The sequence below is a fragment of the Anastrepha ludens genome, chromosome 4, assembly GCF_028408465.1.
Source record: "Anastrepha ludens isolate Willacy chromosome 4, idAnaLude1.1, whole genome shotgun sequence".
NCBI classification, from domain to species: domain Eukaryota; kingdom Metazoa; phylum Arthropoda; class Insecta; order Diptera; family Tephritidae; genus Anastrepha; species Anastrepha ludens.
The window spans coordinates 12,924,435-12,940,998 of NC_071500.1; the positions used below are offsets into that span (position 1 = coordinate 12,924,435).

The 16,564-nt window shown below is 37.5% G+C and overlaps 2 protein-coding genes across 2 annotated transcripts; both read right to left on the bottom strand.

Annotated features, from left to right (window-relative positions):
* Positions 1-1,111: 1,111 nt before the first annotated feature.
* On the bottom strand, positions 1,112-8,190 carry LOC128862120 (medium-chain specific acyl-CoA dehydrogenase, mitochondrial). Its single transcript, XM_054100568.1, has 4 exons — positions 8,022-8,190; positions 2,341-2,691; positions 1,826-2,261; positions 1,112-1,757 (listed from the first exon to the last, which is right to left on the bottom strand). The coding sequence occupies exons 1-4, from the start codon at positions 8,037-8,039 to the stop codon at positions 1,306-1,308; spliced, it is 1,257 nt and encodes a 418-aa protein (XP_053956543.1). The 5' UTR covers positions 8,040-8,190; the 3' UTR covers positions 1,112-1,305.
* A 2,301-nt stretch (positions 8,191-10,491) lies between these two features.
* LOC128862119 (spliceosome-associated protein CWC27 homolog) lies at positions 10,492-12,625 on the bottom strand. Its single transcript, XM_054100567.1, has 4 exons — positions 12,467-12,625; positions 11,866-12,410; positions 11,399-11,806; positions 10,492-11,334 (listed from the first exon to the last, which is right to left on the bottom strand). Exons 1-4 carry the CDS (start codon positions 12,506-12,508, stop codon positions 10,818-10,820), a joined length of 1,512 nt encoding a protein of 503 aa, XP_053956542.1. The 5' UTR covers positions 12,509-12,625; the 3' UTR covers positions 10,492-10,817.
* Between the last annotated feature and the right edge of the window lie 3,939 nt (positions 12,626-16,564).

The following is a 16,564-nucleotide window of genomic DNA, read 5'->3' on the forward strand; positions in this document are numbered from 1 at the left end:
CAATCCCAAAATTTTGGGTATAACTTTCGACAGTTTGCTCTCCTTCTCTGCGCACACAACCGCTATTGCCACTAAAGTCCAAAATCGCAACAAGCTCCTCAAATCGCTTGCCGGTAGCACTTGGGGCAAAGACAAAGAGTTGTTGCCATCGATATTTAAGGAAATTGGCCGGCCGGTTCTAAACTGTGCTGCGCCTCTCTGGTCGCTTGGAACTAATGATACGCAGTGGATAAAGCTCCAGACTTGCCAAAACACTGCTATTCGGACAGCAACGGGTTGCCTCCTGATGTCCCCTCTTCAACACCTTCACAACGAAACACAGATGCTCCCTGTAATGTAGCACAATAAACTGCTCAGCAAGCAGTTCCTGTTAGGGAGCTACCGCAGGTTTCACCCTTGCAGACACCTGCTTGAGCCAGAGCAGCCTCCCAGGTACATCAGGAGACACCTCCTCAATTACGCCGACAAGATTCAGGGCAAAACGAACAGACATTTACTGGACCAGACAGTGTTTAGACACACAATAAACGACATTCATCGGGAGACCGTCACCACCTTCCTAAACTCCCGACTACCGAATGCCGTAATCGGAGTCCAACCACCACCTACAGCAGATGAAGAGCTCCAGCTTCCCCGTGAGACTCGCGTAACACTGACACAACTACGTTCTGGATATTGTAGCAGGTTAAACTCCTACCTATCCAGAATTGACCCCGACATACCAAACTCATGTCCTGCATGTGAAGACACCCCGCACGACGTTAACCACCTTTTCACATGCCCCTCTAAACCCACTCATCTAACACCCCTCTCCCTTTGCTCCCAATCTGTCGAAACAGCATGTTTCCCGGGCCTACCTTTAGATGAGCTAGACGAAGACGACCGGTGATATACACTACACTGGCAGGGCTTGTATTACTGCTACAACAACAACAACCAAAGCACACTGGGTCGACCCAGGCCTCCGACCTTGCCCAGTTCACTACGTCCGTTGTCTGGTATTTCCCCCCGTTATAGAACGAAAGTTTAGCTGAAAATATGCTTGTAATGGATTGTTATAGTAGGTAATTTGTATGCTAGCATCCCATAAAATCCAAATCAAAAATATATGTAAATGTTTACTTATCAATATTTATGTATACATATTTCATTTTTTATGCAAATCACATGTAACAGTCACTTGTAACAGTCAAGCAAAAGTTCGTACAAAAATTTCATAATATTCATTAAAAATTTTTTAAATACTTTCCTAAATCGATGGTTTAAATTACATATCAACCTATGCTTATAAATAAATTTCTTAACTTATTTCGATGATTGTTTAGCCTCATCTAACATATTTCTAGAGATTATTAGACGTTGGATTTGAGATGTGCCCTCGTAGATTTGGTAGATTTTGGCATCGCGCATCAGCTTCTCAACTGGGTAATCGGTGTTGAAGCCGTTTCCGCCGAAAATCTGAACAGCGTCACTGGCGATTTTGTTTGCCATATCCGCCGCATGACACTTAGCTATTGAGGCATAATAGCTGTTGCGACGTCCCTGATCCACTTCCCATGCAGATAGACGGTAGGCTAAACGTGATGTTTCTACACCAATTGCCATGTCGGCGAGCATGAATTGCACGGCTTGGTGGTATGCGATTGGCACGCCAAATGTTTTACGCTCGAGTGAATATTTCAATGCTTCGTCCAAACAGCGTTGCGCTAAACCGACTGCACCAGCAGCAACAGGCGGACGCGTTTTATCGAAAGTACCTGGAAAAAATATAAGTAAATGGATATTTATTAAGGAAGTTCAATTTTCTAACAGCAATTTGTCTCACCCATGGCAATTTTGAAACCGGCCCCTTCACCAATCAAAACATTCTCCTTGGGCACACGAACATCTTCGAATGTAATGCCGCGTGTATCGGAAGCACGTTGCCCCATATTCTGTTCTTTACGACCGGGCGTAAGACCAGGAGTTTCACGTTCGACAATGAAGCCGGTGAATGCCTTTGAAGCAGGCGCTTTTGGATCAGGATTTGTACGCGCCAGCACGAAGTACCAATTGGCGACACCACCATTAGTGATCCACATTTTTTGACCATTTAAAATGTATTCATCACCTTTGCGTTCAGCCTTCGTTCTAATACCGTTAACATCGGAACCAGCACCTGGTTCTGTGACACCATAAGCAGCAACAAGTGGTTCTTCCAATAGACGCCCTAAATATTTCTTTTTTTGCTCCTGATTGCCGGCTAGTATAACGGGTGTTTGCTGCAAAAACAAAAAGATTCAAAATTAATGAATCTATCTTCACTCGTTTACAAGTTGCATAATAAAATCTTGCACTTACACCCAAAGCACTCGCTTCCAAGGCAGTCATAATGCCAGTGCAACCGTAAGCCAACTCTTCAGCAATTAGACAACTGGTATAGCAATCTAGATCCATGCCGCCAATATCGGCTGGTATGTGATTGTTCATCAAACCCAATGACCATGCTTTCTTCAAAACATCCCACGGATATTCGCCAGTCTTGTCGTGGTGCGCCGCTACCGGTATAATTTCTTCCGCCACAAATTTGCGTGTAAGTTCCTGCATTTGTTTTTGGTCTTCCGTTATGCCGAAGGAAGGACCAGTAGGCGTGACGTGAGAAACGGCGACATAACTGCGAGATGCCAATTGACGCAAGGTGGTAGTAGCTATCTAAAAATAAAATGTAAAGAAATGGTACATTTATTGGAAAACAGTTGCCAGAATTCCGAATTTTTCGGTACCAACACACATACATATGTAACGGTAGAGGTTCTCTTTTAAAACACGAAAGTACAGAAATCTAAATTTTTATTGTTATGGCTTTCCTCGTTGTCGATTCAATGGTTTCGAACCAGGTCCCCCCATTTGTGGAACAACATCAAGCGGTACCCCACAAAGGGAGGAGGAGCTCGGCCAAACACCTAACAGAAGTGATTATTTGTAAAAATCAAGCATTTCTTTAGGTTTCTCCAGTGTCGCTAGCTTCAATCCTTTGTTGTTGACGCATTATTAATCGCCTACCTGCTAAAAGTCGTGAGGCGAAGGAAACCATAACAATAAAAATGTGGAGATCTGTTGTCTGTCTGTATTTTAGTGTTTCAAAAGAGAATCTTTATTCGTAGTAAATAAATATTAATCATTGATGTATTTCTGTAAATATCCAGCTTATTTTCAATATGCAGTTAATAAATAAAATATTCAAATAAATTTCTGAAGCAGAAATATTCCATTGTTAGTTTGCGGTTCTACATACACTGAAGAGCAAAACTGTAACAAAATGTAATACTTTCTATTTCAACACATTTTTTTTTAGACATGTTTTAGCAAATCAAATATTTTTTTTGCATAACTTTATTGGCATGTATGTACTCTCTCTCTCAAACCGGTTTGGTGTCAATGCAACAACAACAACACTAGTAGCAAGCAATAATGCAAATAAAGACAAATGTTACAGTTTTGCACTCAACCCATTTTTTATTTTTTACAATAAATAAAATAAATATTAATAAGATGTCCAATATCCTTTGGATTTTTTCAGCTCGTGGATACGATTGGGCATACTTCGTGTATACCTCAAGACAAAGTCAGTCGGAATAGCATCCCATACATCGCGTGTTCGCTCCCACAGCTCATTAACTCCACTGGGCGGACTTGAATATTCGGCAAGCTTCGATTTTACATGACTCCATAAATTTTCGATTGGGTTCATGTCCGGTGATTGTGGAGGCCACTTCAAGTTACGAAATTTTTGGCGTTGCATCCAATTTCGTACAACATGTGCGGTGTGCTTAGGGTCATTGTCTTGCTGAAAAATTACTTTTTCAGCAGCAAGACCCATACTTTCCAATACACCCGGCAGATTTTGTTGCAATATGGCCAGGTATTCCTCTTTCCGCATTATACCGTCTATTCGTACTAAAGGACCCACACCATTTTTGGAAATGCAGCCCCACACCTTAATGGAGCCACCACCATGTTTTACTGTCTGCTTGATGTGATGTGGCTGGACTGCATTTGGGTCTTTAACCCAATACCAGGCCCGACCATCTGACTGAAATCGATTGATTTTGGTTTCATCAGACCAAATAACCTGCAATCGTTTTGAAATTTTATGAAAAAAGTTCTTTTATAATCCATTTATAAAGACGTACCTGATCCCAATCTTCAACTGTCCAGCTTTGGTGAGCCGCAACAAAATCCCGCCTCAACCGCACATGTCTTTTTGTCAGCATTGGCTTGGTTTTCTTCTCCGCTGCCTTTAGCCCCAGTTTTGACAGGCTGCGCCTGGCTGTCCACTGACTGGCATCAATATCCAGCATCTTTAGTGCTTCTTTGGGAGTGACCGCCTTGCTGCTTGTTACCAAATTTGCCAGATGGCGGGCATCGCGGTCGCTTATCTTCCTTGGCCGGCCTCCTTTGTTACTGGGAACAGCGTCTGGTACATTTTTCCGCAGCCTTTGCACAGCCATGTGGCTCACTTCGAATTTTTTAGCTATTTTTCTTATAGACTCGCCCTTCTTCAGCAAATCAATTATTTGGCGTTGTACTTCCCGATTTAACATTTTGTCTTATTCACGGTCACGTTTATAATAATTAAAAATCCACCAAATATATAATTACGAGAAAAATAACGGAAAATTTGAAAATTAAGAGTGAGTGCAAAACTGTAACATTTGTCTTTATTTGCATTATTGCTTGCTACTAGTGTTGTTGTTGTTGCATTGACACCAAACCGGTTTGAGAGAGAGAGTACATACATGCCAATAAAGTTATGCAAAAAAAATATTTGATTTGTTAAAACATGTCTAAAAAAAATGTGTTGAAATAGAAAGTATTACATTTTGTTACAGTTTTGCTCTTCAGTGTACATACATATACATACGATTTGACGTAGAACAGAGAACGTTAATGTATAGAGAAGTCTCACGAGCATTATATTATACATCAACGTTCTCTGCGTAGAATATGATATAGAGCTCCATATTCCAAATTATACATTTACGAGTACCATATATGTAAATAAAGAAATCGCCAAAAAAAAAAAAAAAAAATGGTCAAGATATCAATAGTTTAGTTCATCATGATGGATTTTTTTTAACGTAAAACTTTGGCGTATTTGAGAACTACAAAAAGTGTAATTTTAAATTGTATTCAGCCATACCTACAACCAACAGTGTACGGACATACCTAATTTGCCGATTATAATTTCTGTATAGCTCCGCAAAAACGCATAATAAATGCATCTAACAAAACAAAAACGAACACGGCTCAAATAGCAGCTATGGGAGTTGTAGTAGTGGCACAGAAGTGAGAGTAGTTGCCGTAGCTGGAGTACACATGAATAATTTCGCAAGTAGCACTCCAGCCAATTTCAAGTTTTTTGCTACTATTCGAATTATACAGTTGTGTTTTTTTTTTAATTATTACTCTGAACTACTAGCAGTCACGGAACGTAGTTTGGAGCGGAGCAAACAGTTGGTCTCGCATTTTACGCTACCTGCTCTAGTGCTCATCTGTTCAAGTTCAGAGTAGTAGTGAGATCAAAGATGAAAACTTGGAAGTAGCTAAGTGCTTAGTTCGCGGATGTCAACATTTCTATATTCTCTATCCCGTGCACAATGTTATTTAATCAGACTTTTGCCTGTTTATGGAATTTAAAATAAAGATATACATAAGCTTTCATAATAACAATTTGTTCCTATCTGATAACACTTTGCTTTTAACTCAAGTTTTTAAAAAGAGTTCTTCGATGTTATAAATCCTTGAAATAAATTTTGTTTTAGTCCCTAAAACATGCAAGTTTAACAATAGTAGTCCCCAAAAAATGATGTTAGTGCTGTAATAGCATAACAAATTCCTAATACATTACTCCTTGGATATAATGGCCTGTAGTTCCGGTACCGAGTTAAAAAGAGTTTAGGATTAGAAAAACAGAAATCACAAAGACTTGATTGAAAATAATTAATTTTGGAGACCTGTCCCTCTTCGACCTGAATTACTGGCAATACCAATCAGTTTTAATGGACTTTAGAGTGGTATTGACAGATACATTGTTTATAAGTTGTAGCGTTAACTGATGATGACGCATGTCTAATTTGTTCTGGTTTTTGCGGTTATAATCAACTAGACGGGGTCAAAGAACAGAATTGGCGCAAATAAAAATCAGAAAAATACATATGTACATATGTACTACATAGGTGTTGTTGTTGTTGTAGCAATAATACAAGCCCTGCCGGTGCAGTGTATATCACCGGTCGTCTTCATTTAGCTCATCTAAAGGTAGGTCCAGGAAACATGCTGTTTCGACAGGTTGGCACCAGAGGGAGAGGGGTGTTAGATGAGTGGGTTTAGAGGGACATGTGAAAAGGTGGTTAGTGTCGTGCGGGTGTTCGCTTTCGTTTGATATCCATATTAATATCATGGAGTGAGTATAAATAAATGGAGTGTATTTAAAACAATTTTTTGATTTTCAATTTCAATTTATTCAGCTTATTATATAATATTAGAATCTAGGGTTCAAAATCAAAAAACCCCTTTGAAATAGCATTAAATTCAACTAATGCTCGAGTGAGAAAAGAGTCAGACACATATTAAAAGGCAAATGTAAACACAAGTACCTTGGAGGCACATTACAACATATCTGCTGAAGAAGATCTGAATAATCAGTCTATCCAAAGACAAGGTAAAAAACAAACTTAAGCAAATGTACTGATATTCTATTTTATAAGAAACTGTAGGCTTATAAGTTTACAACCAGCGTACTTTCTTGGATTATCCAACTCAGTATACTACCGATACATTTTTGTCGCACGGAGTCACTTTGCGCAATGAAAAAAGGTTACGCTTTAATTAATTACCCACTGATTTCGGGTTATTGTTTCCAAATGGGCCAATAGTCCAAATTAAAAAACAATAGAAATTTCTGCACACAAATTTATTAATTTTTTTAAATATGCAATTGTTTTAGGGTTTAGTATAATTCCGCATGAGCAATTTTAGGCAAATCATATTGATTTTTCCACATAGGAATTCACGGGAACGTGATGGCAAAGTGCGGCTAAACAAGCCTCCTCAGCATCGATAACAAAAGATCCCACATGTGAAAAGAGAGATATGCTATCAGCAATTAGACGTTATCTCAACACCAGAACGAAACTAAAATGGCTAATGACTAAATGACTACACCGACCACCACTACGCGTTCCCACGACAGTCGCTTCTACGTTACCGGAACGACCCGGATTTATACCCGGCCAAGGACTGTCACTTCAACAACAACAACAACACTATCGTAAACCGAGAGCATATATCTTCACAATAACCCACCGGCGTATGGAAAACACAAACAAAACATTTCTCCCGCCATACTATTGACACACACCAATATATTCTGACCGGGGAACCACCTCCAGCTCTCTCTCTCTTTAAACCATATATTCCAAGATTGCCCTGTTTTGGTAGACGTCAGAAATCATTATCGGAGGAAGAACTGGATTGAATTGTTGAAAAACCCTTCATCCGACAATATAATCGATATCAACAACTTTATAAAGCATATCCGAGCCTGAATTTAAATAAAGTATACATTTTCCGCATTCAGTATTTGGTATATATGTAGGTTTATAAGTACAAACATATTCATTTTATTCTAACATAGTCTTAGTGTTTTTAAATATTTTTGTAGAGCTGATAGCCTTGGCAGCTAATACTCTTTTTCAACATTAACGTAATTAATTCAGTTAATTTGTTAATAAATAATAATTATTAATAAATAATAATTTTGTGAACATGTTAGGAAGTGATACCCGAACAACCTTTACTCTGTACCTTCCAACACTGTGGAAATAATTGTTTTGCAATTATTTACCTTTAAAATGCTTTCAGCATCTTCACTATAGTTTTCCATATTATATTTTACTTTCAATAAATAATTCATTACATTTTGCGTAAAATTGCTCATGCGGCATTATACTAAACCCGAGTCACATTTTCTTTCTTACCTTATTTAAAAAAGCCATATTTGGTTGCACAATAGTTACAATAATTATAAAATGTTACTTAGTGATATCTAAATACAAGTATGCACAGTTTTTGCCAGACAACTTGTTCTTCACTCTGCTACGTTGGAAATGCGAATAAATATGACTTTCTTCTTGCTTTATTATTGAACATTGTGCAAAATATGTACAATGTTATTGAAAGTTTAATACATATTTACTTGACAATTGGACTTTGGACCATTGCGCTCTGTGTGGTTGCCGTTATTAGCAGTTGTTATCAAATACATACATATACATATATATGTTTTTGTTTTTTCGTCATAATATATTTTCCACATTCGTTTTGCACTGCATTTTATCACTTTTTGTTTGCGTCAGAGTTGGCTTTAGCGTTATCTCTTCTTTACGTCGAATATACCAAGGATGATGCCGTGGGGAAAATATTTTTAGGGGTGTTCTATGCAGCAGTTCGTTATTCGCCTCTGGTCGTTGATAGAATCGGCAGACGATCTGACGTCACTTAGGATGTGCTTAATTAAATTTAGCTTGTGTTAGTGATATGCGAAAAAAATCAACACATCCAATGCTCTTGCCATATTAGCGGCTTGTTTACAAATACGGTGAATACCAATGTGCGAAAGTACCTAATTTTAGGGTGCCTAATTAAAGTGCGTTATTTGAAGTGAATTATTCTTTAATTAAAATTAATAGTTTTATTTAAATGAAGTGCGCGATTTTAAATTGTGATAGCGTAAAAACCGTAGCTAACTAATCTTTAAGTATTTTCGATTTCCCACACACTCACATATAGTTACAATTAGCTCTTGTACCTATAACCCTTGCGTTAACTCAAATATAACAATGTCCACATTGTTTGTTTCTTGTTTTTCCAAATTCCTAATTTTAATTTAAAACACATAACTTTTTACAATTCGCTAAAAGCGTTGTTTTTTTGTATTCACCTAATCATATACCCATTACACTTTTTGTTATGCATTGTGTTTTTATTTTATTAATCTCTCCCAAGTGACGTGGAGTCAAAGTCCAACTCACTTTATTTTCACAATAGCTAGCAAGCAAATCTTGAAATCTATCTCCATAAATAAGAGAGATTCGGTAGTCGAATTCCGCTCGATCATTTCGCATGTATTCACCAAGGATGATAGAATACCAAGGCGAATTGCGTACCTTAGGTATTGGGTCAGACTTGTCAAAATTGCGGAAAATATAGTAACTGGTTTTTAATGGCGCCACCTAAGGTACTCAATTCGCCTGGCACATCTAAGAACCTTTTCACCATGGAAATATACAGTAGTGGCACAAAGTTTAGGCACGTTACATTAAAATTTGTTTAACTTTCTTGCTATTCGAAAATATAGACATAAATACTTTTTCAAATTGGTTGAGGTGCATTTGTTTTTAAACTTCTTATATTAAATTCAGCCCAAAAAATTAGCATACAAATTTATAATATTGCTAACATATCAAATTTTGATTTTCATGCTTAAAATGTGCACTTCGGCGGAAAAAAATGAGCTTGAGCCAGAAATTAATAGTGCAGTTAGTTGAGTGCCTCAAAACGAGCTAGTATTATGACAAACAAAAGATGAAGAAAATCGAGAAAAGAACAGACCATGGGGCAGACTAAATGACTTTAGTGCAGAAGGAATTGCTGAGCATGTTTCTACTACTATTAAGCCGAGGGACTGGGGTGAAGTATTTGTCAAGAACTTCCAGTTGTCCTAGCTTTGTCCTGAGGCAAGGAATCTTAACATAGCGGATAATCTCTCGTTTGGTGAAATCGCTACTCGCATTAATGTATTTTTGTAACAATTGCAGGCGCCACCAATTCGAGAATGCAGTTATAAGCCGCCACGTCCATACGTACAATTTCGTTTATCAATTCTAGAATCCGGCAATTCAAGACGATTTAATATCTTCGCATGGTATCGTTCTTCTTTTTCTATTAGCGAATCATGTACCTATACTTTCCTGGGTTTTGCTTTTTGTTTCTCCAGAAGTCCCTTGCGGTGATCATCACAAGTCCTTGGAGGTTCATCTAAACTCATTCGGACAAGAGAAATTAGTTTTATTAATAGATAATATTGTGCCTGATCGATTTTCAAAATTAACAATATGGCGGCCTTAGAAAATATTTTTCAGATTTTAGAGAAAAAAACCGACAATTAATTGTTAAAAAAATCGAAATTTTTGAAAAAAAAAAACTTAGATCGGGCACGACTTGTTTTTTTATGGAAATCTCTCAAGCGGCTTTTAAGTTACAGTGATCACCAGTTTAAAAAACATAGTTTTGAGAAAAACGCATTTAAAGCTAGCTCCGGAGCGCCCGAGCACCCTTTGTTAATTGTTGAATAACTCGAAAAGTATTTGTCGGATTCGCTTCACATTTTCACACAATATTTTTAAGATATTAAGAAACTTCAAAAACAATGAACCCGAAAATCAAATTTGTTTTTTTTTTAGTTTTTATATTTTCGATAAAATTAAGACTAAGATAAGGATTAAAAAATTTTCTGAAACATTCCAACATTGCGTCTATATTTGGTACAATAAAATTTTGGATCATTGCTGCTCAGAAAACACTGTGAGACTCAGCGAAGCACATGAAAATACCATGATTCGCTCAAAATGCTTAAGAGTTCGTAAAGAAATTCATAAACAAAATGCCCATGTAAACATAGATAGACAACATACAAAAAACAAAAGCCGCACACACTATGCTGCACATGAAATCCATATAAATTAGGCCTAACAATGATTGGGTCGTATAAGAATTTATTTTCGTTGTTTGAAGCTTTTTTCACTTTGGCTACCCTCTCCCCTTTTTCGTTTATTTATTGGATTTCTAGGATCGTATGCATCATACCAATCATCACCCTTTGTTGATGCATCTTTGGCTAATACGGCTACCGTTTCCTCAAATTTCAATGTATGCGCCAACCAATCATCTCCATGTATCTCTTTCTCTACAACGCTATCATCCAGAGACTCCTTACTATCTTTCGACTCAGACTGCTTTTGTTTTAGCGTCTCCAATTTATTGCGGAATTTCGAAAGCAAACTTAAAGTGAAATCCTCTCGACTAGCACCTTTTTTGGGGATTTTCGACTTTAAACCGCTATATTTTTCTTTCTCCTCGATAAAATTCTTTATGAATTCGTTGTCATCCGCATTGGCACGTAACTCAACAACACTACTGTTCTCGGGTTTTTTCTCACTAATTTTTTCACGTTCTCGCTTTTCTTTTTGATACTCCTTTTTGAGGTTGATTATTTCTTGTTGGATTTCATTTCTAAACGCAAAAACGAAATTCATAAAATTAAAACTCATCCACCGCAATTTGCGAGTGCACTTACTTTTTCTTCTCGCTTTTAATTTTACGCTCCTGTTCTTGAGTCAATAGTACATCCTCATCAGAGTCCGATATTTCAAGTTTTATACGCGTGGACTCAATTTTAGGTACTTTTTTAGCTTCATTCAATTTTGGTTGTAATTTATCTTTTATGCGCTGCTTACGCTCTTCTACATCGTCATCATCCACCGGCTCTTTTTTAATACGTACTAATTGACGCTCTTCTTCCAATGCTTCTTCATCTTCGGAACTTATATTTGTATTTTCGATGTGCAAGACGTCCTTGCTCAGTTTGGGATCATCTACAACGTCATGCAATGATTTCGCTTTACCAGAATTTTTCTGCACAAACTGTTTGGTTTCTTCTTCATCTTCCTCAGCCTCCTCACCAAAAGAGAGTAGCCCAAAGTTCCTGTAAAGCAAATGTTGAATATAATAAGTAAACGCATTCTGGATTCTCTTTTTATTTACTTGACACCCTTCTCGCGCTTTTTTGTCTTTTCCTTTTTATCCTCTTTCGCCAATTTGCGAGGAAGTATATCATTAAATGGATTATTTAATATTTCCGCACGCAATATTTTCTGCGGATACATAGGGCGTTCATTGTGATCCACTAAACCTTCTTCTAACTTCAGCATGTTGTATACAGTGTCACCGGTCACTTTGCCGAATAACGTATTTTTATTTTGCAGTTCCGGTGTAGCGGCCATGGTGAAGAAAAATTGCGAACCATTATCATCCTTGTCGGCGTTCGCCATACCGACCAAACCTCGTCGGGCATAGCGTAAGCGAGAATGGAATTCATCTTTAAATGTATGCCCGTAGATAGATTCTCCACCAGTACCGTCACCGTTTGGATCGCCACCTTGCACGATGAAACCTTTAACGACTCTATGAAAGATTGTGCCATTATAGTAGCCTTCCATACAGAGCTGTATAAAGTTGCGACAAGCTTTGGGACATTCACGAGACCATAGCTCTATATCTATGTCACCCACAGTAGTCTTTAGCAGCACCTACAATAGAAATATTATCGTATACTTGTACGGGATATTAAGAAAGTAATGTTTACCTTTCCTGAAGTGGGTGGTTCTTGGATGTAAATATTACTCATATCCCTTTTGTTTATTAGCACTGAGCTTAGGGTTAATTAATCTTTATTATCCTGACAAAATGAAAATATTTACAAAGACGCCCGGGCGAAATCGAGGCGAATTAACATATGGATTCGCATTAAGCGAAATGCTTCCAGGTGGTTTAGAAATATAACTAGTCGTCTTCACCTGCCAGAAAATCTGGCTTGCAATCTTTAATTTTTCGTAAGAGAGCGACAAAACTGCATCACACGAAGTTGGCACAATGGAAGATGCTACAAAATGTGAAATGGCAATTGAAAGCAACCGATTTCTCGCGCACGGTTACAGAATACTAAAGTGACGTCTTCCAAAGCCGCTACTTTCTTTTTCGCGTTTTTGACAACCACCTGACGACCAATTGATGAAATAACATTAAATGAGTTTTTCTCGATTACTAAATTGAAGATTCGCTTGTAAGTGATTTCAGAATTTTACATACCACACTAGTAGGGGATTTCAAATTTTTACTGTTTTTATCACACTAGTAAAGAGTTTCAACAGAGAATTCCAAGGAAGATAAATACCAGGGTTGCTCATTAGGTATGGTGAAAAAAAGTGCGTGTAGCGTAGTACACATAACAGAAGTAAACTTTCAAGGCAGATAAAGAAAGAGGGAGAGACCCGAGAGAGAATGAGAGAGAGAGAAAGAGAGAGAGAGGGAAAGAATATATATCTAAATATGGTAAATTCACAATATTTGCAGAGAATACAAATAGACAAAATTCACAAAAAACGGAGAAGGGTCGACCGGTGTAGGTAAACGCCAGACACAAACCGTGGCAACAACGCGCACTACTCCGAGAATTTATCACCCGCACAAACGAAGCGATTCCAGGACCGCAGCCACGGCACAAATTACTGCAAGGCAATACCAATAAATCCGACGCCAGAATAGATAGCACTTTATAGTACGCACAAGCATTAGCTAGGAAACGGAAATAAGCGCCAAAAAGTAGGCATAAAAAAAACCAAAAAGCATGGGACAAAAAAAGCCCGAAACAGTAGGCACCAAGGAAATATAACGCCAAAAAGTAAGCACCAAAAATATATTTCCTACAAGTTTGCACCAACAAACAAGCGCCAAAAAGTAGGCAGTGTTATTTATCACTAGAAATTAGCAACCACAAGGAAAAACTCAGGAAAAATAGCGTAAAGTGTATCTAAGATAAGGCATAGCTCTCTCTCTCCTTTTCCTCCACGTTATAACTTTTTTCTCTCTCGCTGAACGAAAATGCCCAAAACGTTGCATTGCCTTGAAATTTTATTCTCCATTCTCGCTCGTCCATCGTCGGCTAAGAAATTTCACTTCAAAAATTTTTATGAGAGGAACTTCGTATTCTACGTCACTCACAAAATTTAGTTTTAGCTTAGTGAAATACAAAACGAATGACGTCGACATATCTGTTAAATTCGCTCAGAGCCGAATAATGGTCTGCTAGGTAGTACACCTCTAAAAATCTTTTCACCGTGAGAGAATTCAGATTCAACACATGCTCACACCGAATTGAATAAATGAGCGATTTAGAATTAATCATTAGCACAAATATGAAAGACAAATCATCAACGCAATTTTGGTTCCGTATTTGACTCAGGTTCAAGTCCTTTACACATGTTTCTTTGTTCGATACCCTTATTTTATTTTCTGTATTTCGTTTAATTAGAATTGATTTAAAATAGGTATAGGTTTTTCTAATACCTGGTATTTAGACATTTATTTTCTATATAAAATAATTCATACTGCTTTTGAACTGCATTCATACATATATTTAATCTCTTCAGTTAAATCATTGATGAGGAAATATCATTCTAATTTCCGTTCAGAAAGCCCAACGTGCATACACGCATACAAACTACCACCACTTTCACAAACGTACAAGGTGAAGTCCAAATTAAACAAGACTGAGCTAAAATAGAAACGACTGGAGCTTTATTCTGATAACTTCGAGTTTATTTATTCAAAATAGTCCCCTCTGGCCTCGATACACTGTTTTGCGCGATCTAAAAGCTTTTCGAAAGAGTGTTTCAGGTCATTGACCGGAATGTCCTTCAGGATGTCGGTACAAGCCTTTTGGATGGCCTCTACGGACGCAAAGCGTTTTCCTTTCATGGCCAAGTGCAATTTTCCGAATGGGTGGAAGCCACAGGGAGCCATATCAGGTGAATACAGTGAGGGATTGATGGTTGAAATGCGATTTCTAGTCAAAAAATCAGTCATAAGAGTGGATCGATGAGATGGTGCATTATCAAGCAATAAGCGCCAGCTTCCTCCTTCGCGGTATTCAGGACGAAATCGACGAATGCCATGCAACAAACGGTTCAAAATGCGAAGTAGGAAAATTGCATTGACGGTTTGGCCCGTTGGCACGAACTCCTTGGGGACGATTCCCTTGGAATCGTAAAAACAAATGAGCATCGACTTGATTTTTGACTTCTGCAAACGCGATTTTTTGTGTGGTGGCTCGTCTGGGGCCTTCCATTCGGCATTTTGACTCTTAGTTTCAGGTTCATGTTGGAAACACCACGTTTCATCGCTAGTTATAATGTTGTAAAGCAAGTTCCCGTCTTTTCTCGCCTCTTTAAGGAGGTCTTTCGAATGCTGAATTCTGAGCAATTTTTGGTCCTCACTTAACTTGTACGGAATGAAACGTGCACAGACCTTTCGTAAGCCCAAATTATGAGTCGAAATTCGATAAATCGATGTTTTGTAGATATTCAACTCCGATTCCACGAATTCATGAGGAGGCGGATAGCACTGAGCATTTTCTCTGTGAGTGTCCTGTCTTTGCTAGAGCAAGGCTACGAATTTTGGGTTCCGATGCCATGGATATGAGTTATATTCGTTCTCTCAAACTGGAGGATATTTTCAGATTTGCCAAAGAATCTGGAAAATTCTCACAGCTCCTTTCTCTCAGTCTCTATTTCTGTTATTTTTCTCCTTGCCTCTTTGTTTAAAAAAGGGTAGGACTTTCCAGAATACTTTCCTTTGAATACAATGGGCCTTTTAGCCTGAGTCAATTTCAAGTCTCCGCACGTACCTCTAATGGTTTAAAAATTAAGAATTTGAATTTAGATTAGATTTGAATTTAGATTAGCAGATCAGCTGAAGTCGTGTTGGCCACCGGCTATTTTTTTATTTTTTTTTATATTTTTTTAAATATTTTTTTTTTTATTATTTTGTTTTTTGACTCCGGCGTCGTTACATTCAGTCGTCTGAAGTATGAAGTGAACGAAGAAGCTTTCGATAATATGAAAAAATTTAGAAATATAACATGAAAGTGCCGAGAAAAATTATAAAAAAACAGCTTTAATGACAGATTTTTTTTGTCTTATTAAAATTATGCTTGAAACTTTCATTGTGGGCTCTATTATAATTTGATGCTTAAAAAGCAATTAATCGAACCTCATTTTTTGTTTTAACTACAATCACACTGAAGTACCAACTCAAGAATGTGTTCGAGGTTAAATTATTTTTGCTTATCAACGCACTAAATACCAGAGCAACATATAAAACTCGTGCGTTTCAAATAACGGATACATCAGTATCCGAATACTCAATGATATCTAACAGTTAATTAAAATATTTAAAATATTGCAAAAATTGTTTGTCCCAAATTGGTTTCAACAAACGATAAAATGTATCATCAGACATTGAAGCTGACCACAAGTATAGTTTTTTGAATTTAAAACACACATTTTACCGGTTTCTCTTGCTAGAAACTCATAGTGACACACTACAAACATACATACATACATATACTTAGTATAACAATATAATACGTTTTTAATTTTTAATTAAGATAAAATGCACTGACTGATAAGACGTCTCGTTAGAAACATATGAGACCGAAAGCAGCAATAACAAGCGCTGCGATAACAAATGTGACAAGGCAAGTTCATACAAGGTGTTGTTACTAGAGCAGCGGATATGTTTTGTGTCCAAGGGCATTGTAATTATGGTCACATAACGGTTGTATGTAACAGCATAAAGGAATCGAAATGGATATGGACCAATCAAAATACGCAGAATGATGTAA

Excerpts from the sequence above, each read along its gene's own strand:
- LOC128862120 (XM_054100568.1), bottom strand. Across the intron at positions 2,262-2,340 it reads TGGAAGCGAGTGCTTTGGGT|CAAACACCCGTTATACTAGC; the intron begins GTAAGTGCAAGA and ends TTGTTTTTGCAG. Across the intron at positions 1,758-1,825 it reads CGGTTTCAAAATTGCCATGG|GTACTTTCGATAAAACGCGT; the intron begins GTGAGACAAATT and ends TATTTTTTCCAG.
- LOC128862119 (XM_054100567.1), bottom strand. The coding sequence starts at position 12,508 with ATGAGTAATATTTACATCCAAGAACCACCCACTTCAGGAAAG. Across the intron at positions 12,411-12,466 it reads AACCACCCACTTCAGGAAAG|GTGCTGCTAAAGACTACTGT; the intron begins GTAAACATTACT and ends TTTCTATTGTAG. Across the intron at positions 11,335-11,398 it reads ATTAAAAGCGAGAAGAAAAA|AAATGAAATCCAACAAGAAA; the intron begins GTAAGTGCACTC and ends TTTTGCGTTTAG.